This window comes from Mustela erminea, chromosome 11 (assembly GCF_009829155.1).
Source record: "Mustela erminea isolate mMusErm1 chromosome 11, mMusErm1.Pri, whole genome shotgun sequence".
Lineage (NCBI taxonomy): Eukaryota > Metazoa > Chordata > Mammalia > Carnivora > Mustelidae > Mustela > Mustela erminea.
Window position 1 is genome coordinate 17,683,093 of NC_045624.1, and position 27,288 is coordinate 17,710,380.

Consider the following 27,288-nt stretch of genomic DNA (forward strand, 5'->3'; position numbering starts at 1 on the left):
AAGCAGGCAGAGAGTGAAACTTGTCTTACTGTGTCTTGCTCCCTGTTATCTTTTTGGGGCTCCTTAGTGCATATCAGACCCCTTTTGGGGTTAAATATCCATATATTTGTTAAATGTCCATGAGTTAAATATCCATATATTTGTGTGGGAGGGTCTAGACAAAGTGGTGGTAATGATTCTGTGAGTTGTACTTTGATAAACACAGAAAGCCATACCACTAGACGGAAGAAGGGATCGAATACTGCATTTGAATGATGGGCTATTCATTGTTCTAAGTTTTTAACACAAATAATCTTACCAAATTTTCATTACTCTGCACTACTGTCACTATTTTACAGAAGAGAAATGGAAGGCTCAAAGATACTGGCTATTCCCTGCTTACAAAAATATTTATAAATATATAAAATTAGTTTGTAAGCATTTCAAACGAAAGTAAAAAATAGGAAGTGAAAGTAGCTCATAATCTCACCTCTTAGAGAAAACCACCATAAGCCGTGAGTTGTATAATCTTCCTTAAGTTTCAAAAGGTACACACAAACGCATACACGCATACCTTTTTTTCGTTTCTAAAGAACCTGGGACCGCAGTATACAGACTGTTCTGAAATTTGCGTGCTTTTTTCTTTTATCTTGGTTTTCTTGACTTGTAGTCGGGTAGTCGTACTAATGAAAGCAAGGCTTTTCTCTAGGACTCTGTGATGACACACCTAGTTGTGTGACTGCACACAAGTCACTTTCCCTCCGGACTCCAGTTTCCCTTATTTGTAAAACGAGGACGCGGCACAGAGGATTCCGCGATGGAATGCCAATGAGCAGGGCACCTCACCCCCTGCCCGCCTCGTGACTATCTGGGATGGTCTCCAAGGTCCAACCCTGCTTGACTTGGACAGCAGCCGCCGCTTTCAATAACTCAGATCACAAAGCCGGCGCCAGGGACGCCTGGAAACCCAGGCGAGCAAAGAAAGGGTAGCGCAGTCGCTCCTCCCGGAGGCTGATGCTGACGGAAGTGGCTAGGCAGGGCTAGGGGCGGGGCAGGGGCGGGGCCACAGGCGCGCGCCGCGCGTTGCGTGCGGGCTGCTAGGCGGGCCGCGGCGTGACGTGCTTGGCGCCGGCGCCCGGCCCCGCCCCGCGTGGCGAGACCCCGCCTCTCCGCCTCCTGCCTGCCGCGGCCGCTCACGGCGCTGGCGCAGCGATGGCGGAGGCTGTGGAGCGCACTGACGAGCTGGTCCGGGAGTATCTGCTCTTCCGCGGCTTTACGCACACGCTGCGGCAGCTGGACGCCGAGATCAAGGCGGACAAGGAGAAAGGGTTCCGGGTGAGGGGCCGGCGGGTGCGGCGCGGGCAGAGGCGGCCCCGAGGGAGACCGGAGCGGGCTCCCCACCAAGCACTGCCCTCCGGGGCGGGAGCCGCGCTGTCAGCGCGCCCGGGGGGGACCGTCGACATCAGCGCGTCTGGCCCTCCCTTGACACATGAGGAGCTGAGGTCCTGAGAGGGGACGTGACTTGCCTGGAGTTGCCCAGCGAGTCAGGAGCATCGCTGAGGCTGGAGCCCAGGTGCCCTGACTCCTGGTCCGGGTGTCTGTCCTCCACGCCAGCCTCCGAGCAGGTGCTGGCCAACTGGCCAGGATGAAGATAAGGGTTTTAGGAGCTAAGGTTGGGTAGATAGTTAAGTTTGGGCAACAGAAATATTAAAAAGTTAGCTTCTGATGGCATTGGGAGCTCAGGGGTCTGCAGCCCAAAATGTTAGCTGGGCATCTTTTGGTGTTTGTTTACAATGGCATTGTGGGGGACTTACCGGCAATTTTGGCTCCGCAGTTGAGGAAGACCTTGTACATTTTCGAACGTTATATTTCCCCTGCTCAGACATGATCTTCTGTTTAGAGGTTCTTGGAATGTGTATGTGTGTGATTCGTGTGCTTGCTGAGTCTAACTGGTGTTGACGGGAGAACTGAGAGAGAGGCAATTCTGTGTCCTCCGGTGTGATATCTCACATGGAGGTGACTTCTTTGGTTGGCAGTCTGAGCAGCTACCAGGCTTTGGGTCAGTCAGTGCATCTCTCCCAGAGTCTGGGACTCCTGGAATTGTGGAGCTGGGAGAGGGATGATGGAGGTTGTCTCTCTGGTTTTTTGTTTTTTGTTTTTGTTTTTGTTTTTCAAATCTTAGGCCACTGAGACCAAAGAGTTGAAGGAACATTTTCAAGTTGGTTGCATAAGCCAGACACACTGATCCAAGACCTAGACTCAGGTCTCCTGCTTTGTGCTTTTACTCTTGACATTTCCATGCCTGCTACAGGGTCAAACCACATTTCTAATGTCAGAAAATAATTCAAAAGCTGTTATATTACAATGTTTTGTATGTTTTATAGATGGATAATTAAAAAACAAACAAAAAACCCTCTAACATCAGAAGCCACAGCAAGAGGAAAAAGCTGTATTAGTTCTGTGAAGTGATGGGAAATTCCCTCCTGTCCTTCACCACGTTCTCCATCTCCTCTTTCTCCACCAGGTGGACAAGATCGTGGACCAGCTGCAGCAGTTAATGCAGGTGTATGACTTGGCTGCGCTTCGGGATTACTGGAGTTACCTGGAACGGCGACTCTTCAGTCGCTTGGAGGATATATATAGACCCACCATCAACAAGCTGAAAACCAGCCTGTTCCGCTTTTATCTTGTCTACACCATCCAGGTGCTTGTTCATTCCGGGATTCCTTGGAGAAAGTTCTTTGACCCTGAAATAGATTTCCTTTTTAATTTCTAGGGCGGACTCTGTGTTCCTGTGGGGAAGAGGGGAACAGTTATAGTGCGAATTATTTTTGACTGTTTTCCTACTTTTTTCCCCTTCTCATCTGTAGATCAGCTGACTTGTCTTCCTCATTCCTATTTCCTCTCTTGTTTTAAGCACATAAGCCTGGGTGGCGTTTCTAAGAATATAAGTAGCTGGGTTAAAGTTTGAGTAATAAAAATTATAGCTGACCCCGAGGGATAAGTCACTTGGATTGTTTGAAAATCAACTAGGAATCAATTTTTAGGATGGCATTTATCTTCAGGGCTTCAATTTAAACCAGCTTCTTAGAAATTACAAGGAGCTTAATAAAAGTAATATCCTATATGGCATTTGTAGATTATATTTGGCCACTTATCTGGTAGGCTGCTATCTAGAGGCTCTCGTTTGTGCAGTAATGACTTATCTTAATTCTGGACTTCTGTCTCCTACCCCTTTCTGCTGCCTCCTCTTTGTCTCGGCAGACAAACAGAAATGACAAAGCTCAAGAGTTCTTTGCAAAGCAGGCCACAGAGCTCCAGAACCAGGCCGAGTGGAAGGATTGGTTTGTCCTGCCCTTCCTGCCATCCCCAGACACCAACCCCACCTTTGCTACCTACTTCTCTCGACAGTGGGCTGATACCTTCATTGTGTCCCTGCACAACTTCCTGAGCGTCCTGTTTCAGTGCATGCATATCCTCCCAGCTGCCTGGGCCTGTGGGCCTGGTCTGTCGAGACAGCGTGATCAGTGGCCGCTGCTCTCGATACAGTGCCCCAGCATCGTTGTCATGTGTTATGTGAGGGGGCTGGATAGACTGTGGTTATTTTTGTCAGCAGGCCAGGAAATCATGAATCTTCATTGTGACGCTGCTGAAGCAGAAGCTGACATGCACGAGTGGGGACAGTAGTAGCAATGAGGTCCAAGTGCCTGGCCCTGCTGGGAGCCCTCAGATAGGGCTGAGCTGGTGCAGCTCCTGCTCTTTGCAACTGGCCAGCCTGGAGAATACCCTGTCCATGCACGCCCTGTGCCCCTCAGGGTGTTACTTGCCTTGTTGAGATTAGGTAGGAGGTCAGAATACTTCTTGGGCTAGAACTTCCTTCCTGTGTTCACGTTTGGGTCACTCTCTGACAGCTACCACCGTGTTTCTCAACTTGCCAGCAAACAGAGAGGCTCTCAGAATATGTGTATGGATAGTTAAGAGAGGGAGAATGTAAATAAATTGTAGCCCACCAGGTTTACCATTTTGTTGTGGAAAGCCTGCATTCTTGAGGCCCAGGATATCCCCCAGTGCTCATGCCCTTTAGGCTGAAATTCTAGAGGAGGAAAAGGGAATCTGGCTTAGAGATTGCTGCCTGGTGAGTCATTGATAAATTGGGTGTTTATGGGCTCACCCAGAGGTGACCATTTCGGCCTCTGGGAGGGACAGCTGGTGGAGGTAAGAAGGGTGCCCCTTCCTTTTGTGCTGTGGGTCTGAGTGTGAATTCCACTCTTGCCAGGTATAAAAGCCCCTCCTCCTCCTTGTCCCCTATTGCTTTTTATCCTGAGGGCTTTCATGCTAGACTAGCAGGGGCTCAACCCACCGGTGGTTATGACATGACCATATGGGCCCTCTATGGAAATTGGAAATGTCATTGAAGGTCTTTTCAGTGCGAGACAGTGCCCTGCAAACTAGGTCACACACATTTGAGCCACAGTTCACTTCCCCAGGACCGAGACCCTTAGCCTGCTTTGTGCTCCCCTTGACTGAAGCTGTTTAAGGTGGTGGGAAGGATGGACACCCTGACCTAGAATGGTATTCATAGCATGGCACGGGGCTGTCCAGTCTGCAGAAAGCGTTCTCCTCAGTCTACACCTTTACTAGGAAGAGGTACAGTCTGGGGGGCGGGCCAAGCCAAGTGGCCGAGGCTTCTGCCCAGATGGTAGACCAGCTGGCCCCTGGGATCGCTTCTCACTGTCTGCCCTGACCCTGCTATGGCCTGCACTGGCTGGGAGGCCCACTGATTGTGAGCTCTTTGCTGCTGGTGTTTAGGGAGAAAACACTCAGGTTTACATTTATGTCCTCTCTGTGGGCTGACCAGCCAGATTGGCGTGAGTGTCTGTGAATCTCTGGAGAAAGGCCAGACCCGGCGTCAAGGGAGAGACTCCATACAGCTGTGGAGAGCCTGCCGGACTAAGTCTGTCCTCTGCTCCCTATAGCCCGTGTTCAAGGGTTTTGCTGCTGTGTGAAGAGTTTGGGAAGGGCTTTTAATCATCGCAGGCAGGCTTTTTCTTTAACTTTGGGCACCAGTTCCCGTAATCCTGAACTTCGATGCAGAATGCCAGAGGACCAACCAGGTTCAAGAAGAAAATGAAGTTCTTCGCCAGAAGGTTTGTTCTAAACATGCTTGCTTCTTGGGAAGAACTTCTGCTTTTCGTATGTGAAATTAGGTAGTGGTGGTGGAGGGCTGATTAAAAATAGGAAAGCACGAATCTCAGATGTAAGTGAGTCACTAGAGAGGCAGTATTGGAGATTTGGGGGCTGATAGTCTCTGGAAACAGAGGTCAGGTTCATATTATAAGTCCCGTGTAAAGCACGAATGACAGCAGTGGTAATAAACTTTGAGAGGAGGAAGACTATGTGCTTTCCTGTGTCTCTTTTGTACCCCTAGTCCTGTATGTCCACGTCTGTGTTGTTTACAACGCACGTATGATGTCATTGTTCTGCTCAGCTCCATGAGCCTCTAGTTGGAGCTGAGGGACCCACATTTGCCTTTACATTTTGTCGGAGGAGCACTTCTCTGTTGTTGAAATTAAGGCAACTGTAGGTCATATTTTTGGAAAAAGGAAGATTATAAGCTGTTTGCCTTTTAGATGCATCTGTGTATATAATTTTTTTCAGGCATAAGGTCAAAAATGCTGAACTTTGTTTAAAAAAAAAAAATTATCCGTGAGACTTCCAGAGCCTGATTTTGTAGATTTTCCAAAGAGCAAAACAGGCCTGGGTGGAGCTCTTTTTCTCCATGAATTCAGGAAGAAGCAAGTCAAATGACAAAAAGAAAGTGGGATTTGTGTGTCTGACAGTTGTCGGTGTCTCACTTTAGTGTAGTCAAGGAACAGCTGCCCCCAGCCTGGTATCTCACTAGGTGGTGAGCAGAGGGTGAGGCCGGGGCCTCCGGAGCCGACGAGGCTGGATGTTGGACGGCTGGGTGTTGGAGGAGGCTGGGTGTTGGACGTGCTGTGTCTGCTGCTCCTCAGTGGAGGGAAGATGGGGTGAGGTCACCATCTAACTCGCCCGCACCCCCACTCAGCTTTTCGCCCTCCAAGCCGAAATCCACCGCCTGAAGAAAGAGGAGCTGCAGCCAGAGGAGGAAGAGGCCTTGGTCCAGCACAAATTGCCTCCTTATGTCTCCAACATGGACCGCCTGGGGGACTCAGAACTGTGAGTGTGTGCCTGCTTGGGTGGGAGGGGCGGGTGGGCGGTCCCCTCCTCTAACCTGTCCCCTGTCACCTCACCCTGACCCTCCCCTCCATTCCTGGTGACTGGGAGTTGCTGGAGAGCCTCCTTGGCCCTCACTGTTTCCAGCTGAGCTATCTAAGTAAACTCCCACGGCTTTTAAAGTCCTCTAGCCTCTGAACCTGCTCCGAGGGAGGGGCCTGCACACCCAGATGTGCACATCTGGGTAAATAAACACAGACGCTGTCCTAAAGCCTCAGGAAGTGTGTGTGTGTGTGTGTGTGTGTGTGTGTGTGTTGAAAGTAGTGCCTTGCGGATGAAAAGATTGACACCCAACAGGTTGGATGCAGTGTGTGGTGAAAGCATGCTCCCACCTGAGGCTTTGGAGAGGTAGGCAGGTGGGCAGCTAACTTAGAACACAGCCAATTAGAGCAGAGGCCCAGCTGATGAGAACAGTGGTAGCAGCTGAAGACACCGAGGCTCACAGTGGTCCCACAGCTAACGACCGGTGAATCAGGATGCAAAGCCAGGCAGGCGGATTCCGGACCTACACACGGCCAGGTGCTGTACTGGGGGAAACTGCGCTGGTGTCTGAGCTAGCCTGGTGCAGTGGAACCCCAGGACAAGCCGAAAACAGCACATAAAAATTTGTACCTAGGGGCGCCTGGGTGGCTCAGTTGTTAAGCGTCTGCCGGCCGCTCAGGTCATGATCTCAGGGTCCTGGGATTGAGCCCCACATTGGGCTCCCTGCTCCATGGAAAACCTATTCTCCCTCTCCCACTCCCCCTGCTTGTGTTCCCTCTCTCGCTGGGTCTCTTTGCTAAATAAATAAAATCTTAAAAAAAAAAAATTGTACTTACACTCAGTAAAAAGAAACAGGTGCAGTTAATTTTAGGACATATTTTATTTAGCCCAGTATGTCCACGATATCGTTTCAGTGTGGGTTGAACAGAAACGAAGGACCCGTGAGCTATTTTGCAGCGCTTTCCTGCTGAGGCTTGAATCCCAAGGAGTGTCGTGCTCCTCCAGCACAGGACCCGTGGGACTGACTGCGTGTCAGGGGCTCAGTGGCACGAGTGACCAGGTGGCTATTGGAGCGCATGGCTCTGAACTGTACCTGGGCCCTCAGAGTGCGGCGGGCATCCCCGTGGTGCCAGAGAAGCTGCAGGCTCCCCTGGGTACAGGAGGCAGTCCCAGGGATAATGCCACCTGAAAGCCGGGCCACACCCCAGGGCCGTCCAGAGCCCCGGAGGCCTGTGCTTTGGGTCCTCTTGGGTTCCCCTCCAGCCCTGTGACCTTGTGTGTCTGTTGGTCCAGGGCCATGGTGTGCAGCCAGAGGAACACTTCCCTGTCGCAGTCGCCTCGAGTGGGTTTCCTGTCCTCGCTGCTGCCTCAGAGTAAGAAGAGCCCCTCAAGGTTGTCGCCTGCCCAGGGTCCCTCTCAGGCTCCGAGCTCAGCCAGGAAAGAGCCTCTCAGCAGTCAGGTGAGTGCAAGGCCTGTGTTTCAAACTGTCAAGAGGCCCCTGGCTTCTGAGACTGTATTTTCCGACTTTGTTTGTTCTGTTCTTAGGACTGATCTCACCAGTGAGATCCTAACTTCACATCTCACTCCCTTTTTTCCTTCCTCCCCGCCTCCTTCACACATGCAGGCAGCGCTGCAGGGTCAGGGCACAGATAAGAGCAGAGTGGAGGCGCTGAGGCCGTGAGGAGGAAATCACCTCGCACAGCCTCTGCCCGCCTGCCCGCCCCCCTTCCCCTCTTCCGGCCGCAGCTGCAGGTGGTGTGGGCACAGTGAGATGGGAGGCTGGTGGGTGCTGCCGACCAAGGGTCGGGCCAGGTCTCAGACCCACGGCTAATCTGGAGGGACCTCTCCCCCAGCCCCCTGCCCTCTACACCACCCGCACTCCCATGCCAAGCCTGAAAGCTGTGCGCCGCAGGGGAGCGGCAGGCTGGCTGTGAGCAGTGCGCTGTGAATCTCTTCCCTTTCCCTCCTAAGCTCCTCTGAACTCAGGAGCACTTGTGACTGGGGTGTGGTGGCTTGAGGGTGAATTCAGGCAATTCTGGAATTTTGAATTTTGGGTGATCTAAAGCAGTGTGTCAAAAAGGAACAAGTTAGAGTTACTTCTGAGTCAGTCAGTGCGTTGCTTTTATAAGCTGGGATTTACTGATTCCGCAAAGGCCTCTGGCTATTTTTCACTTTGATAGACGCTGGCAAGGGAATTTCTTTTATGCTAGTTCATGTCCAAAACAGCCCCGGGTCCCACTGAGGACTTTTCCTGGCAGAGTGGGTCAGAATTCATGGCTTTCAGCAGTGCCTTCCAGAGTGAAAGTTTAACAGACCCACAGTCATGCTTCCTTGCTTGGCCGAGGATCCTTGCTCTTTTAATGTATTTTATTCGTTACAGATAAAGGCAGTCATCATAATTGCTGTCTCCGTCTCCCGCCACCCTTGGCTCGGGAACCGTTAGGAGTGACGCAGCAGTTTGGGGCTGCTCCCTGCAGCCGGGAAGCGGGGCGTCTGCCCCAGGGCTGGCAGGGCTGTTTTGCTGCTGAAGTGCAGATGCTGAGCAGGACACTGGGGAGGGAAGAGTGTGGGCTTCAGAGGCAGGTGATGTCCTTTCAGCTGTGGCCCCTTGTTGAGCGTCCTTGCTCAGATGGCTAAAAGTCACCCTGATTTGCTTGGGACGATACAGACACGTCTTGCCTGGGGGAGACTTCACGGAACTGACAGACTGTGCGTGCCCAGTACACTGTAGCAGCGGGTGGTCTTAGCAAGGGCACTGGCCTTCCTGGGTCCCCGCCTCAGCTCGGAGACCCCAGGTCCAGCCACGCTAAAGGATTCTCACCTGGCATTCAGGAGGCCTACAGCCATCAGAGAGGCATCCTGGTGATGCCAAGGGCTGGTTTTCTGAAGTCCAGTTCTGTGGAATGTGGCTGAGTAAGTTTTGCCATTTGCTCTGGAGATCCCTGTCATAGTTCAATATTTTCTAAGTGTAATAGATCATGGATGGGGTGCTCAGGCTCTTGAAAAATGCATGAAATTGTGAAATTCAATTTCATTGACTTAAAATGAAAGAAAACCCGAGGATGGGTTCTTTGGGGTTAACTCCGCGGCCTTGTTCTTTGTGTGTTCAGGAGCTAAGTGTCACATGATGAGATGGGAATGGGATTGGAACTTGTTGTGTAGTTCATGTTCAAGGGGTGAGGGTAAGAATGTCGTTCACAGCAAGCAGTCCCTGCCTCTAAATATATTCCAACAGAACTTGGGTCACAGTGAGGTATGTTAACAGAGTGGAGGTAGCTCTCTGTCCATTTCATGGAAAGGGAAATGGGACAATAGATGTCTATCATCTGAAAAGTTGGGTCACTTGCGATTTTATTAATTTGTAGGACTCCACATTGATGTTTCAATTCTGAAAATAACTAGTATATTTGAGGTTCAGGAAATTCAGAACTTTATAGTTGGAGGAAGCTTAAAGATCATTTTGGCCCCTCACTTCTATTTTGTAGAGGAGCACATCCTTTGATTGCCTCCTGTGATGTGGAGCTCACTACTTGATAGTGTGAGGATATTTTCCTGTTAGAAAGCTGTTTGTAGAAACCGCTATAGTTTTCACTTGCTGATCTTAGCTTTGCCCATCGAGCTACATAAAGTAAGACTTTTTGTTAGGATGCTTCCTATCTTTCCATGCTGAGTACTCTCGGTTCATTCTTCCCTCTCCCCTCCACTGGTTTCCCTTATGGTGTGATTTCTACACCACTCACCATCCTGCTCTCCCTCCTCTGGGGCACCTTCTAATTTTTTAATTCTTCTGTCACGGTTAACCCACCAAATTTGAGTGTATAATTTGAGATGCTCTCTTACCAATACCAAATGCAGTTAGTTGTATGATTACTTCTTGTGATTTTAATAATACATTGGTTTTAACTTTTTAATGACATTGGCTTTATAATGAGGTACCTTGCTTTGTTAGTGCCTATGAAGCACACTTTTTTTTTCACTTCTGACACAACAGAGCTCTCTTTCTTTATTATTAATGAAGAAACAAAAGAAAAACATAGGCTGTGTTATTATATTAACAATAAATAAAATAATCAGGCTTTCCTGTTTTAAATATTATTTATATATAACATTGTACATTTCAGTCACGTCAGCATTTTGCCCACTTGTGATGGGTCGTCACAACTGTTGGTCATTGCTCCTGAAACGTTTATGCTATTATACGTGCCACAATATATGGCTGGCACACTCTCGGTTTTATAGGACTCTGGAGGCAAGACTTAAGAAACAAATGGAAGTGACTCGAAACCACAGCTCCCAAGCTCCTTTGGGATCTCTGTTAGGACAGTGCCTGAGGGCACCTGCGCTGCCGGTGACCCAGCCTGAGCTTGCACTCCCTCCTTCCTGCCGGCCTTATGATGCCGCGCCTTTCTCTCCCACTCAGGAAGCTATCGGGCTGCCGGTTATTATAGAGATAACCTTTAATTGGCTGCGGTGTAAGGAAAGCAAGCTGCATTTTAGCTCCTGTCGAAGTACTTCGTAGTGGGGCTGCTTCCATGGCTTTTAACAGGACGGAGGACTCTTCCACGACTTCTGTTCTATAATTTTAAGTGTGACAAGGCCCTGTCTTCTGGTAGCTTTGTTTTACATCAGGCGAGACCAGATTGCTGGAACTTGTTTCCTGCCCCATCTGGATGACTGCCTGGGAAACTCTATTCAGGCCACTGAAAATTAATTTTTCTCTCTCTCTAGAAAGAAAGGCAAAGTGAATGATAAAACACAGGTTAAAATATTTGTCCTGAACTGTAGGAGACAGGTAGATACAGTAGAGTATGACAATGTAATTTGGACATTTGGAATGTTATGTGAATCTGGTAGTTACGACTTTTATGAGGTTTGCTTTCAAAACTCTGACTTACCAGTATTACCACAGTAAACATTTATTTGAATACAGTTGTAGCTGGACACAAGTTTACCTTAACCTACTTACTCATAGTGTTCCGTGGAGAGCTGCTTTCATCAGCATTATCGTTTTTTGTTCTTTTCACCTTTCTTGAGTAAATAACGAGATGAGGCTGAGGGAGAAGCTCTCTCTAAGCAGAATCTCATAGGCCACATGGAGGGCCCTGGTTATCTGGGCATAAACTACCCTCGCATTATCAAGGCAGTTTTTCAGCTCATTGTGGTGCCTTTTGTTAACACCTGTTCGAATTTTCATTTTGGAGGATGGTCCAGCCCTTACCCGAAGACCTTCTAGAAACTTCCTTGCCATCTTGACTTGAAGAGAAGCGCTGCCTTTGTCCTTCTTCATGTTGTATTTCCTGTCCTGGCTGGGGAAGTGCTACGAGTGACTTGTGTGTCAGCTAGAGGGATTTCAAGTCCGCCCCATACCCCTCTCTTCCATCAGTACGGGCTCATTGAGGGACTTAGCACTGAAAAGGGAAGAGACGCCATCTCTCAGGTGTAGCGGGTGGGCAGGGGAAGGAGCGCGTGCCACCGAGTGCCTGTCTGCCCTCTGTGGCATTCCCCACGCTCAGGGCCCAGGCTGGATTCCCCTGTGGTCCACGTACTTCCAGGGCATGAATGTAATATTGTAGGGATCCTTTTCCCTTTTCTTCTCCAGTGTCCAGTGTAAAGATCTCTTGCTCAGGCTGATAAATCTATCACAACTGCATTGTAGTTGGTCCAGGCTTTTTGAGACTTCCTTTCCTTTTTGAGACTTGCCTGGGTCCCGTTATTTTGGAAAGTGGCTGCCCACCCAGGAAAGTGGTCTTCCTTCTCTTCCCCACTGTGCTCCTAGCTGGCTGTGGAGTTGCCGTAGCCACATTTAATCCGAAAACATAGCCTCTACTACTGTTGGGTTTTTTGTTTGTTTGTTTGTTTGTCTTTTCTATTAGAATATGAGAGTTTTTAGAGATGTATCGTGGAATTATTCTTTTTTTTTTTTTTTTGAGTCCTCTTTTTCTCTTGGTAAAGTTTTGTCATTTTATCTTTTAAAAAGCTGGCCATTAGGGCGCCTGGGTGGCTCAGTGGGTTGAGCCGCTGCCTTCGGCTCAGGTCATGATCTCAGGGTCCTGGGATCGAGTCCCGCATCGGGCTCTCTGCTCAGCAGGGAGCCTGCTTCCTCCTCTCTCTCTCTGCCTGCCTCTCTTCCTACCTGTGATCTCTCTCTGTCAAATAAATAAATAAAATCTTTAAAAAAAAAAAATAAATAAATAAAAAGCTGGCCATTAGGGCGCCTGGGTGGCTCAGTGGGTTGAGCCGCTGCCTTCGGCTCAGGTCATGATCTCAGGGTCCTGGGATCGAGTCCCGCATCGGGTTCTCTGCTCAGCGGGGAGCCTGCTTCCTCCTCTCTCTCTGCCTGCTTCTCTGCCTACTTGTGATCTCTCTGTGTCAAATGAATAAATAAAATCTTTAAAAAAAAAAAAAAAAAGCTGGCCATTAATTTTATTGCTCATTTATATTGTCCTTTTACTCTCTATTTCATTAATCTTTATTCTGATCTTTATAACTTTGGGCTTCACTTGTTTTTCGTGTTTCTTGAGGAAGTTGTTCATTTGAAATCTTTCCCTTTTCTTGATGGAGGCATGTACTGGTATGAATTTCCCTCTTCGAACTGCACTTGCTGCATCTTACCAGATTTGGTGTGCTGTGTTTACGTTTTCATTGGTTTCAGGGTATGTTTTGGTTTCTCTTTCTGATTTCTGCTCTGATCCATTGGTTGTTCAGAAACATGTTGTTTGGGGCGCCTGGGTGGCTCAGTGGGTTAAGCCACTGCCTTCGGCTCAGGTCATGATCTCAGGGTCCCCGGATCGAGTACCGCATCGGGCTCTCTGCTCAGCAGGGAACCTGCTTCCTCCTCTCTCTCTCTCTGCCTGCCTCTTGGCCTACTTGTGATCTCTGTCTGTCAAATAAATAAATAAAACCTTAAAAAAAAAAAAAGAAACATGTTGTTTGATCTCCACATACTTGTGAATTTTTAGATTTTCTTCTTATGATGGAGTTGTAGTTTGATATAATTGTGATGCTTGATATGTTTCCAGTCTTTTCAAGTTTATTAAGCCTTGTTTGGTGGCCTAACATGTGACCTATCCTGGAAATGTTCCGTGTGCTTGCGAAGAATGTACATTCTGTTGCTTTTGAATGGAATGTTTTGTGTCATTTTTAGGTTCTTCTAGTGTAAAAAGTAGTTCAAGTGCAGTGTTTCCTTATTGACTTTCTGTCTGGATGGTCTCTCCATTGTTCAAAGTAGGGTATTGGAGTCACTATTAGTGCATTGCTGCCTGTTTCTCCTTGGTATTTGCTGGGTATGTTTAGGCGCTCCTGTGTCAGGTGCTTAAATACTTTCAAGTGTCATATCCTCTTACTTCTTACACAATGACTTTCTTTGTTCCTTATCATAGTCTTTGGCTTAAAATCTATTACGTCTGATACACATATAGCTAAGCCTGGGGAAGTCTTTGGTCTGATTTTCCCTCTTCTTTAGAGATATGGGGAGGAATCAGTGGATTCCGAAAATGAGGGCCAGCACTAGCTTCAAGACCTCCTTGTATATCTTGACCAACTGTTACTTCTGGGTATGTTAGAGAAGTCTTCTTGGACTTTCTAAAACTGTGGAACCTCTTCAGTGTTCCATGAACCATGGGTTATTTCTCAGAAATGGCCGGAAGTACTGTGAGAAGGGCCTTGTCTTTGTTATTTAGTTCTGGGAACATGACATTTCTTCTTTTGTATTCATCGTCACTTTCTTCTCTGTGCTCTTTTCATGCTGTTGCTTTCATCAGGTTTCCTGGGACATGGGGTTTGCTGTCAGATTTGGGTGGGAATTCCACCTCCGTCCAGCTCTCCCTGTGTGACCAGTAACCTAACCCAAGCCTGACTTCCTCCTGTTAAAATAACGTCCTCATCTTTAAGGGAACATTTGTAAAGTTCTTAGCATGGTGCCTTGTATATGGTCAGCATTCAATAAATAATCTATTTTGGTGCATTATTGTTGTGGGGTTTTTTTTGTTTTGTTTTGTTTTTTTTAGTTTATTTCTTTTATCTTGACTTTTAGTTTGTATCTTTTATCTTGAACCCACTTCTCCTAAAATAAGCCAGAATATACAGCATCAAATACTTTCCCTAGAAGAAACCTCTGTTACAAGCATAAGTGGATACCCCTGAGATCACCTCAGTCAGGAAAACAGAAATAACCAGGGGCGCCTGGGTTGCTCAGTGGGTTAAGCCGCTGCCTTCGGCTCAGGTCATGATCTCAGGGTCCTGGGATCGAGCCCCGCATCGGGCTCTCTGCTCGGCAGGGAGCCTGCTTCCTCCTCTCTCTCTCTCTCTGCCTACTTGTGATCTCTCTCTGTCAAATAAATAAATAAAATCTTAAAAAAAAAAAAAAAAAGAAAAACAAATAACCAGTACCGTGAAGTCAGCTACAGTTAGGCTCCATGTGAACTCATAGTCCTTTAAAATTTCCTTTTCAACTCTTCCCATGACTCCAGGGTCCCAAGGAATCTGTGCTAATCATGTTAAGTTGTATAATATTAACATAAAAACTAGAAAGTAGAATGGGTAGAAAGCAACAAGCACACTTCGGTTGAGTTCTCTTGACTTAGGTCTTGTGTGCAACTGACTTGCCGAGAGGTTGGTCTCAAACCTGAGTGGCAGTTGGCATCCAGATCCTTTCTCTAAGAGTTGTAAAATGAGGAGGGAGGGGACCACCAGTTTGTGGGAATAAGGTTGGAAACAGCCCAGCCAGATACTCTGGCAGGATGAGGTGACATCTTTTAAAAAGGCTCTAGGGGCTCCTGGGTGGCTCAGTCACTTGAGCGTTAGACTCTTGATTTTGGCTCAGGTTGTGATCTCAGGGTCGTGGGATCAAGCCCCAAGTCAGGCTCTGTGCTCAGTAGGGAGTCTCCTTGGGATTCTTTCTCTCCCTCTGCCCCTCTCCCTATACTCACTCTCTCTCATAAATGCATCTTTAGGGGCCCCTGGCTGGCTCAGCTGGTTAAGTGACGCCTTCAGCTCAGGTCATGATTCCAGGTTCCTGGGATCAGTCCCGCGTTGGGCTCCCTGCTCAGTGGGAAGCCTGCTTTTCCCTCTGCCACACCCCTGCTTGTGTTCTCTCTCTCATTGTGTTTCTCTGTGAAATAAATTAAAAAAAAAACTTTAATAAAAAAGAATAAATACATCTTTTAAAAAAATTAAAAATAGGGACGCCTGGGTGGCTCAGTTGGTTGGACAACTGCTTTCGGCTCAGGTCATGATCCCGGAGTCCCGGGATCGAGTCCCGCATCAGGCTCCCAGCTCCACGGGGAGTCTGCTTCTCCCTCTGACCTTCTCCTCGCTCATGCTCTCTCTCACTGTCTCTCTCTCAAATAAATAAATAAAATCTTTAAAAAAAAAAAAAAATTAAAAATAAAAAGTCTCTAGATTAAGAATCTTCTCTCCGTGGAAGTGGGTGGGGGTTATTGAATTCATCTGCTGTAACTTGCTCACCTTTATCACTCCTGCCATGAAACGGGGCCTTTCCCACCAGAGGTCCTTGAATTTCCAGTAATTTCTGTTAAGAATTTCTGGTTGTCTAGTAATCATTTCCAAATACCTCAGTATTTGTTAACATCAGCTGGCTTAGTCATATACTTGGCCCAAATAAGAGAGGGTACTGTGTTCCTCTGTGGCTCTGGAGAGGTGACTATATTTTGCATAATTATTTTTTTGTATTGCCTAAACATTGAGTTGCCTGTAGCCATTTTTGACACTTAGCGAGGGGCCTGACCCCTCTCGTAGTCATTGCTCAGTAGGCAACAGGTCTCCTGCCCCCTTAGCTAGAGTTAATTGTTCTGGTTAGATGAAGGAGGTGGGGTGTGTGTGTGTGTGTGTGTGTGTGTGCGCACGCGCACGCGCAGGTGAAGGGTGGCAGGCTGAGGAGTGCTGCTGCCTACCTCTTAGATCAGAGGAGGGGAGACCAAAAAGGAGGGGGTCCAGTCTGCTCATGTTCCACTCTGGACTTTGCCCCGAGGCCGAGAGGCCGAGGAGCTGTGGGGTAGAGAAGCTGCCCCCTCCCTTGGCTTCTGCCTCTGCCCCTCTCCGGCTGAGGGGTCATGGCCTGGGCTCCAGCAGGAAGCCACCCTTCACTGCCCAGTGTCTCGCTGTCTAGACCACCAAGGGAAAGGATGCGGCGTGCGGGCCCAAAGACGGGAAGAGCCTCTTCGGCGGGCTGGCATCCGGGGAGTCCAGCTGGTCGCAGCACCGGCAGCGGCGCCTGCAGGATCATGGCAAGGAGAGGAAGGAGCTCTTCTCTATGACTTTGCAGGTATGGCTGGGTCTTGGTGGGGCTGCCCTTGGGGGCCGTGGCTCTCGGTGGAGGGGTGCAGGGCCTGCAGGTACCCCTCCCACTTTCCGTGTAATGCTCTTTGTGGGTCACAGGTTCTCTGAGGCTTGGCCAGAGAGACCTGCTTCCCTTGCCTTCACCCAGAATCACCCAGCCTTGCTTGGTCACAGGGTGCCTTCCTCCTGCGTCCCCTGCTGGAGATGCTGCCCTGATGTGCAGTGTTGTGCTGAAGCCAGGCACTCGTGCTCGTGGTGCTGAGCCTGGGGACTCCCCTCTCCCCTAAAAATGGGATGGGGGTCTACCCTTCCTGGCAGTAAGCTGCTTCTCTCTCTGTCACCTGCTCCGGATTGAAGTAAAACACCAAGGGATTTGCCAGTGATGTTACCTGCCTGACCACTTATCCTCTGTCTGGGGCTCCTGGCTGATGTCAGAAGCGCTGCTGCCGCTCCCCAGCCCTGTGTGTGCCGGTGGTGTAGACCCTCGTGGCTCTGACCTCAGATGGTCCTGTTCTGACCCCGTCCGGTTAGAGACATGCCTGAGCTCAGCTTCTCCCAGAAGGCGCCTTTCTGAGCTTGAGGTCTCTCTCCCTCTCTAACATTTTTGCTATAGAGCTGTGCTTCTGTGATGCGAGGAGCACTTTGAAGAGCCTCAAGGGCCTTGGGGGTTGCGGAGGCTGCCCTGGCCCGTGCCCCCTGGCCCGGGTTATGTCAGGGGGAATAGTAGTAGTCGTGGGGGCCAACCCCCAGCCAACACTGGGGAGGCAGAGAGGGTGTGTGGGGTGCCTGTGGGGGCCTGGCCTTGTTCCGGCTCTGCGGCTGTCCTCGTGTCTGCATCCTGATGTCTGGCCAGTCGCCTCGGTCTCATGGGATGGTGGGGCGAGGCTTCGCATCCAGCTCTGGACCTTGGGCAGCATATTTAACCTTCTGCTTTCAGTCTTAGTTTCCACAGTTATCAGATGGGGCAGGATTAAATGATTGAATCAAATGTAGTCATACAGCGCCTGGCCCTTACTGGGTTCTTGCTGATTTTTATTGTCAGCCTGTCCTGCGTCATGTCATCTGTGACAGGACGAGGGTGCCCATGGCCCTGGACTCCCTCAGCAGGGCCTGTGAGAGGGGGAAGGTCTCTAGACAGGGGCCGCTGGCAGGAATCTGCTTCTCCTGGGACAAGCTGGTGCTGCTCTTAGTGTCCAGAGCTCTTTCTTCTAGAGCCTGTGGCCCCTCAGAGCCTCCCCCAGCATGCTGTGGCCTGGCATCCTAGCTGTCCTGCAGCAGGTCCCCAGATGTGAAGGGCTGGGACTGGGCAGACCCCTCACAGCTGACTTGTCCCCATTTTTCTTATCATAGAGCGCAGAGAAGAAGGCCGAGGCTAGTGGCCCAGAGGCTGAGCCCTGCCCCGAGCCCCATGTGGAGGCACTGGAGACGCTGACGCGGGCTTCTGCAGCAGGTGCCGAGGGCGGAGGGGTCCGCCCCGAGCAGCCGTTCATTGTGCTGGGGCAGGAGGAGTACGGGGAGCACCACTCCTCCATCATGCACTGCAGGTAGGAGGCCCTGGCAGGGAAAGTGCTGACTGGGCTGGCGGGGCTGGCTCCCTGGGAGGCCTGGCTTGTTAGGCTGTGCATGTGAAGGTGTGGCAGCAAGGAGGTCCCTCCGGGGGGATGGTCCCTGATGGATCACGGTCATCCCTCCAGAGTCGGAGGAGGGCTGCACAGCTGCTCTTGGCCTGGGTAGCCTCTCTGTCCTTTCTCACTATGGAACTCTGAGTTTTATTTTTATTTTTAGTTTTATCTGAACTCCCTGAGACTTAATTTTAATTTGCTTTATGTTGTTTTATATATATGATTTGTGTGTGTGTGTGTGTGTGTGTGTGTGTGTGTACATATATATAATTTTCTATATGTTGTTTTGTTGTTTTACTTTTCGGTAAACCTTCACCATGTACAAGTTTTAGTCATGCATGGTGAAAGCACGAGCTCTGTGAGGCCTTGTGGACTGTGGTTTGGGGAGAGGGAGGGGCTCCTGCCGCGGGACTGTGGCTCTGGAGTCCCCCGGGAGGCGCAGCTGCCCGGGCACAGGGCGGTGGGCACCTCGTCGCTGCTCTGTCTTCACTGCTTCCCCCAGGGCTCAGCGCACAGTAGGTTCTTGCTAAGTAGTTCTTGACCGGTGACTGAATGAATACTTCTAGAAAGAGTCCATGCCCTTCCTTGGAGTGTAGGCAGTTTGGGGAACAGTTGAGAAGTCAGCGGGGCCATGTTCTGGGCTCCAGCTGACGAGGACGGTGGGCTCAGGCAGGGATGGTAACAGCCTCCTTCTCTCCCGTCTTAGAGTGGACTGCTCGGGGAGGAGGGTCGCCAGCTTGGATGTAGACGGGGTCATCAAAGTGTGGTCCTTCAACCCCATCATGCAGACCAAAGCGTCCTCCATTTCCAAGTCACCGCTGCTGTCTCTAGAATGGGCCACCAAGCGGGACAGGCTGGTGAGTGACGCCTGCCTTGTTGCGTCTAAGTGAGGAGCGCCCGAGGCCACCCCCTGGCGTCTGGCACCACAGGCTCAGCTGAGGCAGCCAAACCACCCCTCCCTTCTCTGCTACTGGGGTTTGGGGGGACACGCATCCAGACTGTCCTGGCAGGGGTGTTTGGTGGCGAGTGCTTCTTCCTCTCGGCCCAGGAGACACCAGCTTGCCTCCCGTTCTCCCCCATCAGCTCCGTCATCTGTCCAGTTTCTGACAAGCCACCGCGAACCTTCTCAGCTTCTCAGCTGCCCGTCCCCCAGCTGAGACCCCGCCCCATGGCAGGCTCCCGGGGTAACAGCTTAGGCTGGTGGGGGTAGTGTCCTGTTCAGGGTCCCCACAAGTCTACTACAGTGCTGTTAGTACAGTGTTCTTCCTTTTGGACTTTACTGTTTGGGAGAGGATTTGTAGTTTAGGAGGTAAAGTTGATTTATAGTGTTTTCTTTCACTGTATTCCGTTTCGAGGAGATCATACAAGGCAGCCCAAGGGGCAAACCTCATTGGCAATGTTTTGTTCTTGTTTTTGTTTTTTCAATAATTTTTGACAACCTGCAGAATTTATCTTTATGATACTAGGATCTCAGAACTTACCCTTTACACGTATTAATCTGCCAGTGTTAATTTGAGCTCAGTATGTTGGTAATATTCCTGGGGGATATCCTCTAACCTGCTTCTGGCGCTTTCTTTTGGCAGTACCAGTTATTATCTTTGAAGCTTTTTACCCAGTAAATCACAAATGCCTGGAGACAAGGATATCCTTTTCTACTTTTTCTGGAGGCCGTAACAGGCCCAGAGCCAGAGCTGTCCCCAGAACATGTCACTGGGGCAGGGGCCAGTACCCAGGGAGATGTGGCAGGTAGAGGAGGAGCAAGAAGAGAGGACGGGGACTGCTGGGATTGAAAACTGGCAGAAAGGGAGGGAAGGTCGGGGGCTTCATTTAATCAACACATTTCCAGGTGTATCTGAGGCGATACTTCTCGCCCAGTCCATAGATTTCTTTTGAAGTTTCTGTTCAAGGTCACCTCTGATGGCTTCATTTTTTTTTTTTAAGATTATATTTATTTATTTATTTGACAGAGAGAGAGACAGCGAGAGCCCAAACACAAGCAGGGGGAGTGGGAGAGGGAGAAGCAGGCTTCCTGCTGAGCAGGGAGCCTGATGCAGGACTCGATCCCAGGACCCTGGGATCATGACCTGAGCTGAAGGCAGATGCTTAACAACTGAGCCACCCAGGTCCCCCTCTTCATGTAATTTTTGAATGAGGTCCGTGTCAGCCAGATTTCTCCCGAGTGTGTGGAGGTGGGTGGAGGCGGGGCCTCACCCTGTAGCTGCCCAGACCTGCGCCTCACAGGAGTGGGCCTGGCCCCGCAGTGGTCCTCCCTGACCAGGCCTGAGCTGTCCTTTGCATCCCCCGCCCCTTCTGCTTCTAGCTCTTGCTGGGCAGTGGTGTGGGGACGGTGCGTCTTTATGACACAGAAGCCAAGAAGAATCTCTGTGAGATCAACATCAACGACGATATGCCCAGGTGAGTGGGAGGCCGCGGCCCACACCCGCCGTGCTCTGCGGGGCTGGTTCTGCGCTGGGCCTTCTGCCCCATCCCCGTAGCAGGGGAGCTGAAGCCTCAGAGCTGAAGCCTGACTTCTCTGGGGGAGGCAATGCTGACCCGGCCCCACGTGTATTGCAGAATCCTGTCGCTTGCCTGCAGCCCCAACGGGGCCTCTTTCGTCTGTTCGGCCGCCGCTCCGAGCCTCGCTGCCCAGGTGGACTTCTCGGCTCCAGATATTGGCAGCAAGGGTACTAACCAGGTTCCCGGCAAGCTGCTGCTTTGGGACACGAAAACCATGAAGCAACAGGTGCCAGCCCTGCCCCTGGGGATCTCCTCGTGGGTCTGTGTGGGGTCACGCTTCTGGGGTAGCCCTGTGTGTCAGCTTCCTGACACAGGTGAAGCAGTAGGTGAAGCAGGTTAAGAGTCGAAGGGTTGGAAAGTAGTCACACTGCAGCTAGGCCGGCTGCTGGCAATTGTAGTCATCCAGCATCAGGCCACAGACGTAGAAGTCCCACCCAGCCTATCAGAGGGCGCTTGTGGTTTATTAAGAATTTTTTAAATTTAATTTTGTTTATATTGAAAGGCTTTAAAAAAATTTTTTTTTCAGCAGTTCTGGTTCACATCCAAATTGGGAGGAGGGTCCAGAGATCTCCCATTGACCCCCTGCTCCCACCCCCTGCTTAGCAGAGCGGCACTCTCTTTATAACAGAGGCCCCCTCACACTCCCAGTCTGCCTTCGGGCCCAGTCTTCGTGTTGCACGCTGTCTAGGTCCCGACAAATGGATGAGGACCATTATGGTACCACACGGCCACTTTCACTAAAAGCAGCCTGAAGGTCCTGTGTGCTCCTGTTCCTCCCCTCCGCCCCTCAGACCTTGGCACCCGCCAATCTCTCTAGTGTCTCCATAGTTTTGCTTTCTCCATCACATCGTGTAGTCGAGATCTCACTGTGTGGTTCCATTGGCTTCTTTCACTTTGTCTTATGCAGTCAAACAGCTTGTTTCTTGGGAGACAAGTGGAGTCTCTGACTCCCTGTTAACGTAGTGATGCATAAAGGTGCCAACAGCAGCCGGAAGGAGTGGGGACTCATGCAAGTTCCTGGGAAGTGACAGCCGGGCGAAAGCTGCCTTAGGAGCCGAGGACCACCCACCCACTGTGGCAGGTGCTTGCCGCAGTGACCCTAAGCGCCCAGAGAGAGAGATGAGGTGTAAATGCACACATTTAGAAGGCACTGATGTTTCTTACTGAAATTAGTTCCGGGGCGCAAATGTGGTGTGGCCCTTCCATTCAACAGCCGGATTCCCAAGGCCACTGGACGCCGGGAAGTGTCCCTGTCCTGGAGATGGGCCGTTTGTGCCTCCCTGTACCTGCCTGTAGAGATGGGGTGCATCCCCTCTGGGTGTCTCCCCGGGGCACAGGGGTCAGGGCCACCCTGGAGTTCTTGCCCACCGTGTTGCCACATCTGTCCTCCCGAGTTTCCTTGTCTCGGCAAATGTGCCGCACTGTGAAACTGTGTGCTTTTCCAGAGCCACCCTCCTCCCTCACCCTGCAGAGCCCGTGGGCAGACACCATCCGCTCCACCTGCAAACTGTTTCCGTTCTGCCCACTTCTCTGCGCTTCCAGGGACAAGCCCTAGACTGGGTCTCAAGTGCCCCTCGTAGGATGCCGCACGACCTCCTGCGGTGGGCCCTGACCTGCTGCAGGGAACGACAGACCCTGGAGCCTGTTCCTCCAGACTTCTGGCCCACACCCCCGCAGGGCCCCCGCCATCAGCCCTCCCCCCTGCCCCAGCCTCCAAGTGTGTTCTGCAGGTGCAGGCCCTCCCTGGGCGCTGTCCCCTGCATGCTGTCCCCTTCCAGTCGTGGTGTTCTCCCCGCCTGGCCCAGCACACATCTGTCCTCCAGCCACTCTCACTGCTTTCCCTCGTACGGCTTAGTTAGATCCTTCATCTTTCTCTTTGCCTCGAAGGCACTTAGAGTAGTTTTATGTTTCCTTGTTATCTTTAAAGTTTTAATGAAATACTGAGTACATACAAAAGAGTCTTGCAATCAGAGGTGTGCAGTATAGTGGGAAGAGAAGCCGTCACATGAGCACCTAGGTACGGTCACGGTTGGAAACTGGAAACTTCCCGCACTTTCCATGCTCTCATGTGCCCCTCTGAATCTTGGTCCTCTTTCGCTTTTCAGACAGAATTTGTCCTGAATATTGAGTTGTTATTCTTCTACAGTTTTAAATTTAGTTGTATTTTTTGTTTGTTTTTGTTTTCTTAACTAGCTCCAGTTCTCTCTGGACCCCGAGCCCATTGCCATCAACTGCACAGCTTTCAATCACAACGGGAACCTGCTGGTCACGGGGGCAGCTGATGGTGTCATCCGGCTGTTCGGTAAGCAGCTGTGCTCGTGGCTGTCTGGTCCCCTCCTTTAGTGGCCCAGAGAGGAGAGTTGGATTTTTGCTGGCTGGACTAGAAGCTATTGCAGAAACTCACCCAATTCAGGATGCTCGAAATAGAGCTTAATTTTGGTCCAAGTCGGCTCTTTTCCAAACCTCTGTAATCAGCTCCCTTGCACATGGTCAGTGTCCGTGGGCTGGGAGTGGTGGGGCTTAGCAGTCCTTGAGTGTGGCGCTGTGTGGTCCGAGTCCTGTGGCTGGAGTGAGATCCAGGAGGACACATGAGACAAATGGTGTGCCTTCTGCTGAGGGTGGCTGGTGCCTTCTCCTTGTGAGACCATTAGACCGGTGTGCAGCGGAGTTACCGTGCGCGCTGTTGGAGGAGCCCAGCTTCATGCAGGCCCGCCCTGGGAGACTCTGGAGTCTGGGAGGGAATGAGGGACCAAGTCTGGAAGAGCCCCCGGGCGCCCCGTGGGACCTTACAGAGGCCTCCTAGGAAGCATTTGTTTGTCTCCCTAGACTTGTGTGCCTCCCAGATGAGCTCAGGCTCTGGCCAAGGATCCTGAACCTCGTGTTTGACCCAGGGAGAAAAGCTTCAACTTCAGAATTGTTGAATCACTGCTTAATACACCGGAGGAGAGAATTAGTGCACTGAGAGAACTTTTTGGCAGGGCTCAGCTCTGGGATGCCTGTAGGCTCCAGAAGACCCTCTGCCTCCAGAATAGATCCAGCCCTTTGGGGGGAGGGCCAAGGTGCCTGTCATGGGCAAATCCTCCCCGGGGCCCTGGCGGGGGTCTCAGCGGCATCTCATCCCCGCAGATATGCAGCAGCACGAGTGCGCCATGAGCTGGAAGGCCCACTGCGGGGAGGTCTACTCGGTGGAGTTCAGTTACGACGAGAACACCGTGTACAGCATCGGCGAGGACGGGAAGGTAGGCGGGAGCCGGATTTCCACCTGGAACGCTTCTTCCTTTGGCTTGAGAATCCAGAGGGCAGCAGAATAGCATGAAGGCTGAGATGAACCCTGCCCGGGCCCTTCACAGGCTCTCTGACCTCAGGGTCCCTCTCTGCCTCAGCAGGCCATCCGTACAAGGGGGCGGTCATCGTCACCGGTCTTGGGACCGTTGTGAGGTCTGAACAGGTGTAGTGGGGGTTGGTGATGAGAAAAAGGGAGAGCCCAGCCTCCCTCCAAGTTTTAGCGGAAGTGACTCCTCCCACTCTGGGTGGATGTGGGATTCAGATTAGGGCCCGGGTTGAGCTGGCAGAGGTCATCAGGGGTCACAGCGTGGTGTATAGAGTTGCTTCCTAGAGGCCATGTGGTTAGGCCTGAGTGGAGTCAGAAAGCCCAGTAGAAAAAGATAAAAAGTGAAGATCAGTGCCCCCTTGTGTATTCTTTCTAGAAGGACACGTTCAGATCCAGGAAAGGGAGCTGGGCTGGGAGGCAGCAGGAGAGGAGAGAGGGAGACTTGGTTTTCGGGTATACTACCTGTACCCTTGGATTTTGTACTGTGTACCTGTATTCCTCACTGAAAACTGTAAGTTCAAAGTAGATTCTGCATTTGGAAACTATGGGGAGGGATTTTTAAGGTAAAGCTTGACTTCTATTTATTTGAGTAGGAGTCTCAGTGAAGAGGTGGTCACACAGCTTGTCCACGGTGTAGACTAAAGGATTATGTACACCACAGGCCATGAAGCTAGTTTATAACAGTTCTGCTCATGTTCAGTTGATTACACTGCTGAGGCGGTGGGAAGATAGTTGGAATTATGCTCTCTTCTAAGTCGGAAAATCCCAGTTGGGTTCTAACCCTAGAAACAACAACAGTAATAATAGCGATCATGTGGTGCATCCCCCCAACCCCCCGTTTGAGAGATGGGAATCCATGCCAGGGCAGATGCCCACCCTTTCCGTCTCCTGGAGTCAGGCCAGAGAGAGTTCAGGTCTTCTGTGAAGTTGCGGGCTCTTTCTGAGACGTTGTTTTCTAAAAAAATATTTGAATTGTATTGGGAAAAGACAGACCCAAGGGTCACTGCACTGCCTCTCCTGGTGGCCTGTTGCCCCCGCGTCTGGCCTGGGCTTCTGTGGTTGCAGTGAGCGAGCCCTCAGCCTGTGCTTCCTGGTTGCAGTTCATCCAGTGGGACATCCACAGGAGTGGCCTGAAGGTGTCCGAGGACAGCCTCCCCGCCGACGCCACCGGCCCCTTTGTGCTGTCGGGTTACAGCGGCTACAAGCAGGTTCAAGTGCCCCGGGGCCGGCTCTTCGCTTTTGACTCGGAGGGAAATTACATGCTGACGTGTTCTGCCACAGGAGGCGTCATCTACAAGGTACCTGGTGGGGGCGGAGGGCCTGTCCGGGTGGGCAGAGAGGTTCCTCCCTGGAGGTGTGGGCCAGGGCCAAGCCGGCTGCATGTGCAGAAGCCTCTGAGCCGGGGGGGATGGTGCCTGCAGCCTCGGGGCTGCAGGCCGGGCAGGGGGCTGATCCCCAGCTGGGGGGTGGAGACAGGACGGAGACGTTCGTCTTTTTCTCTGCTTGTCCATTTGCTGTCATTTGACGAGATTCTGGCCCTCCTCCGCTTTTGTTCCTTGGGCATAATATCTATTAGAGAAATGTGAAGAAGCAGAAGCATTGGGAAGTGTGTTGGTTTGGGGGGAACGTGCCGCACACGGACAAGTGCTTCCGTGGTCTGCTTCAGTGACTGATCTGGTATAGGCTTATTAGCTTCCTGGAGGTCCCCTGGTCACAGACATTACAGCCCGTGCCCAGGGCGGAAACCGGGGGGTGTGGCTCTTCACACCAGCATGGAAGTCATCCACGTGGGGTTTGTGCCTCAGTTTATGTGCTTGTTTCAGTTCTCATAACCGAGCTTCTCTATTCATGTACTTTTTTGTACAACTGTCTGCAATGATAAACCTCATCTATTTTACTAGTATTACCAGACAGACTAGTGATGGGGATTTGAGTTGTAGTCAAAGCATGTTTGTTTTTTATTTTCTTTAAAGATTTTATTTTTTTGTTGAAGAGTGTTCGTGTGCACATGCATGAGCCGTGGGGCGGGGGCAGAGAGAGAAGCAGACTCACTGCTGAGCAGGGAGCCTGAGGTGGCTCAATCCCAGGACCCTGGGATCATGACCTGAGCTGAAGTCAGCCGCTTCACTGACGGAGCCACCCAGGTGCTCCTAAGCATATGTTTTTGGTCACTACACAGACCAGTTCTTAGCCTCCGTGGCAACTCTTTGCCTAATGGTAGTGTTTATACAGTGTGTAGGCGTGGAGTCACAAGAATATTCTCTGCCCGGGGGCTCTCTGTGCCCCCGTTACCCTGGCTCATGGGTCGGTGGATGGCGTGTGCCCTGGACAGCAGCTGCGTGCAGGTGTCGGGCGAAGCAGTATGAGCGCGCACGGGAGGGTGTGATCCTGCTGTCGTGGGGTCACACTCAGGACCAGCAGCGACAGGGCAGGGTTCTGAGCAGAGGAAACTGGGCAGGGGCTGGGCCTTCGGGGGGAGACCCCTGCAGGGTGGGGGCTGGTCCGTGGATCTGAGGCCTTCAGAGGAGCAGGAGGTGGGGAGGCCAGTGAGTGAGTGAGGCCGGCCTTGGTGTCCCACGGGGATAGAGGCAAGTGAGAGCGCTGGAATAGGGGAGGGAGGCGTGCAGAGGTGGCGCGTCGGGAGCCGCCTCGGCTGTTGGCCTGGAGTGTGGCACCACGGGTGATCCAGGCTTGCCATCCCCGAGGCTTTCCTTTTCCACAGATGATGATGCATTAACGGCTCTTCCCTTCTTAAAATTAGCTCTGTAATTTCTTGTAATTGCTATTAGAAGATGCTATGAAAAGCTTTCTGTCTGCAAGTTTAATTGTATTTTATTATTTAAAAACTGAGTTTGTTAGCCTGTACTTTGCTCTGTGTATGATTTTTTTGTGTGTTGTGTGTACATTTGTGTATTTTTAATCATGAGCCTCGTCACTTGTTATTTGTCCCAATCAGCCTTTGTCATCTGTTCCAGTCAGCCTTTGTCATTTGTCCGAAGGGCCTCCTCCTCTTCTGTCCTCTTGCAGCTGGCTGGGGATGAGAAGGTTCTGGAATTCCATTTAAGCCAGGGTGGCTTCTGTGGACTGACGATTTGCTGTCAGATTTGCTCTGTAACCATTTAAGGGCTTGGAAGATTTCCCTCTGTCTAATTTTTGAAATGCCAGTTATGGGGTCTAATTTCTTAAGGAATATAATGAACTTTAGATCCACTTTTTACAATCTTTAAACGATCTATGATTTTTTTTTTTATAATTTTTTTTTTTTAAGATTATTTATTTATTTATTTGTTTGTCAGAGAGAGAGCG

General features: G+C 50.7%; 1 protein-coding gene across 4 annotated transcripts in view; it reads left to right on the forward strand.

Moving 5' to 3' along the window:
- The first annotated feature begins 1,102 nt into the window (after positions 1-1,102).
- The window catches only part of WDR91 (WD repeat domain 91), a 30,045-nt gene continuing 3,859 nt past the window's right edge, over positions 1,103-27,288 (forward strand). The window contains exons 1-15 of one of the 4 annotated variants that reach the window (XM_032304368.1): positions 1,103-1,314; positions 2,504-2,683; positions 3,241-3,451; positions 5,044-5,126; positions 6,047-6,177; positions 7,510-7,675; positions 16,343-16,498; positions 17,863-18,056; positions 18,841-18,991; positions 20,455-20,549; positions 20,709-20,877; positions 22,845-22,953; positions 23,778-23,890; positions 25,083-25,280; positions 27,010-27,223. In XM_032304368.1, the coding sequence (XP_032160259.1) occupies positions 1,192-1,314; positions 2,504-2,683; positions 3,241-3,451; positions 5,044-5,126; positions 6,047-6,177; positions 7,510-7,675; positions 16,343-16,498; positions 17,863-18,056; positions 18,841-18,991; positions 20,455-20,549; positions 20,709-20,877; positions 22,845-22,953; positions 23,778-23,890; positions 25,083-25,280; positions 27,010-27,105 (2,175 nt within the window). In that variant the 5' untranslated portion in view covers positions 1,103-1,191 and the 3' untranslated portion in view covers positions 27,106-27,223. Of the gene's footprint in view, positions 1,315-2,503; positions 2,684-3,240; positions 3,452-5,043; positions 5,127-6,046; positions 6,178-7,136; positions 7,277-7,509; positions 7,676-16,342; positions 16,499-17,862; positions 18,057-18,840; positions 18,992-20,454; positions 20,550-20,708; positions 20,878-22,844; positions 22,954-23,777; positions 23,891-25,082; positions 25,281-27,009; positions 27,224-27,288 lie in introns of those variants that run through there. The other 3 variants (XM_032304366.1, XM_032304367.1, XM_032304369.1) reach the window with 3 other exon arrangements.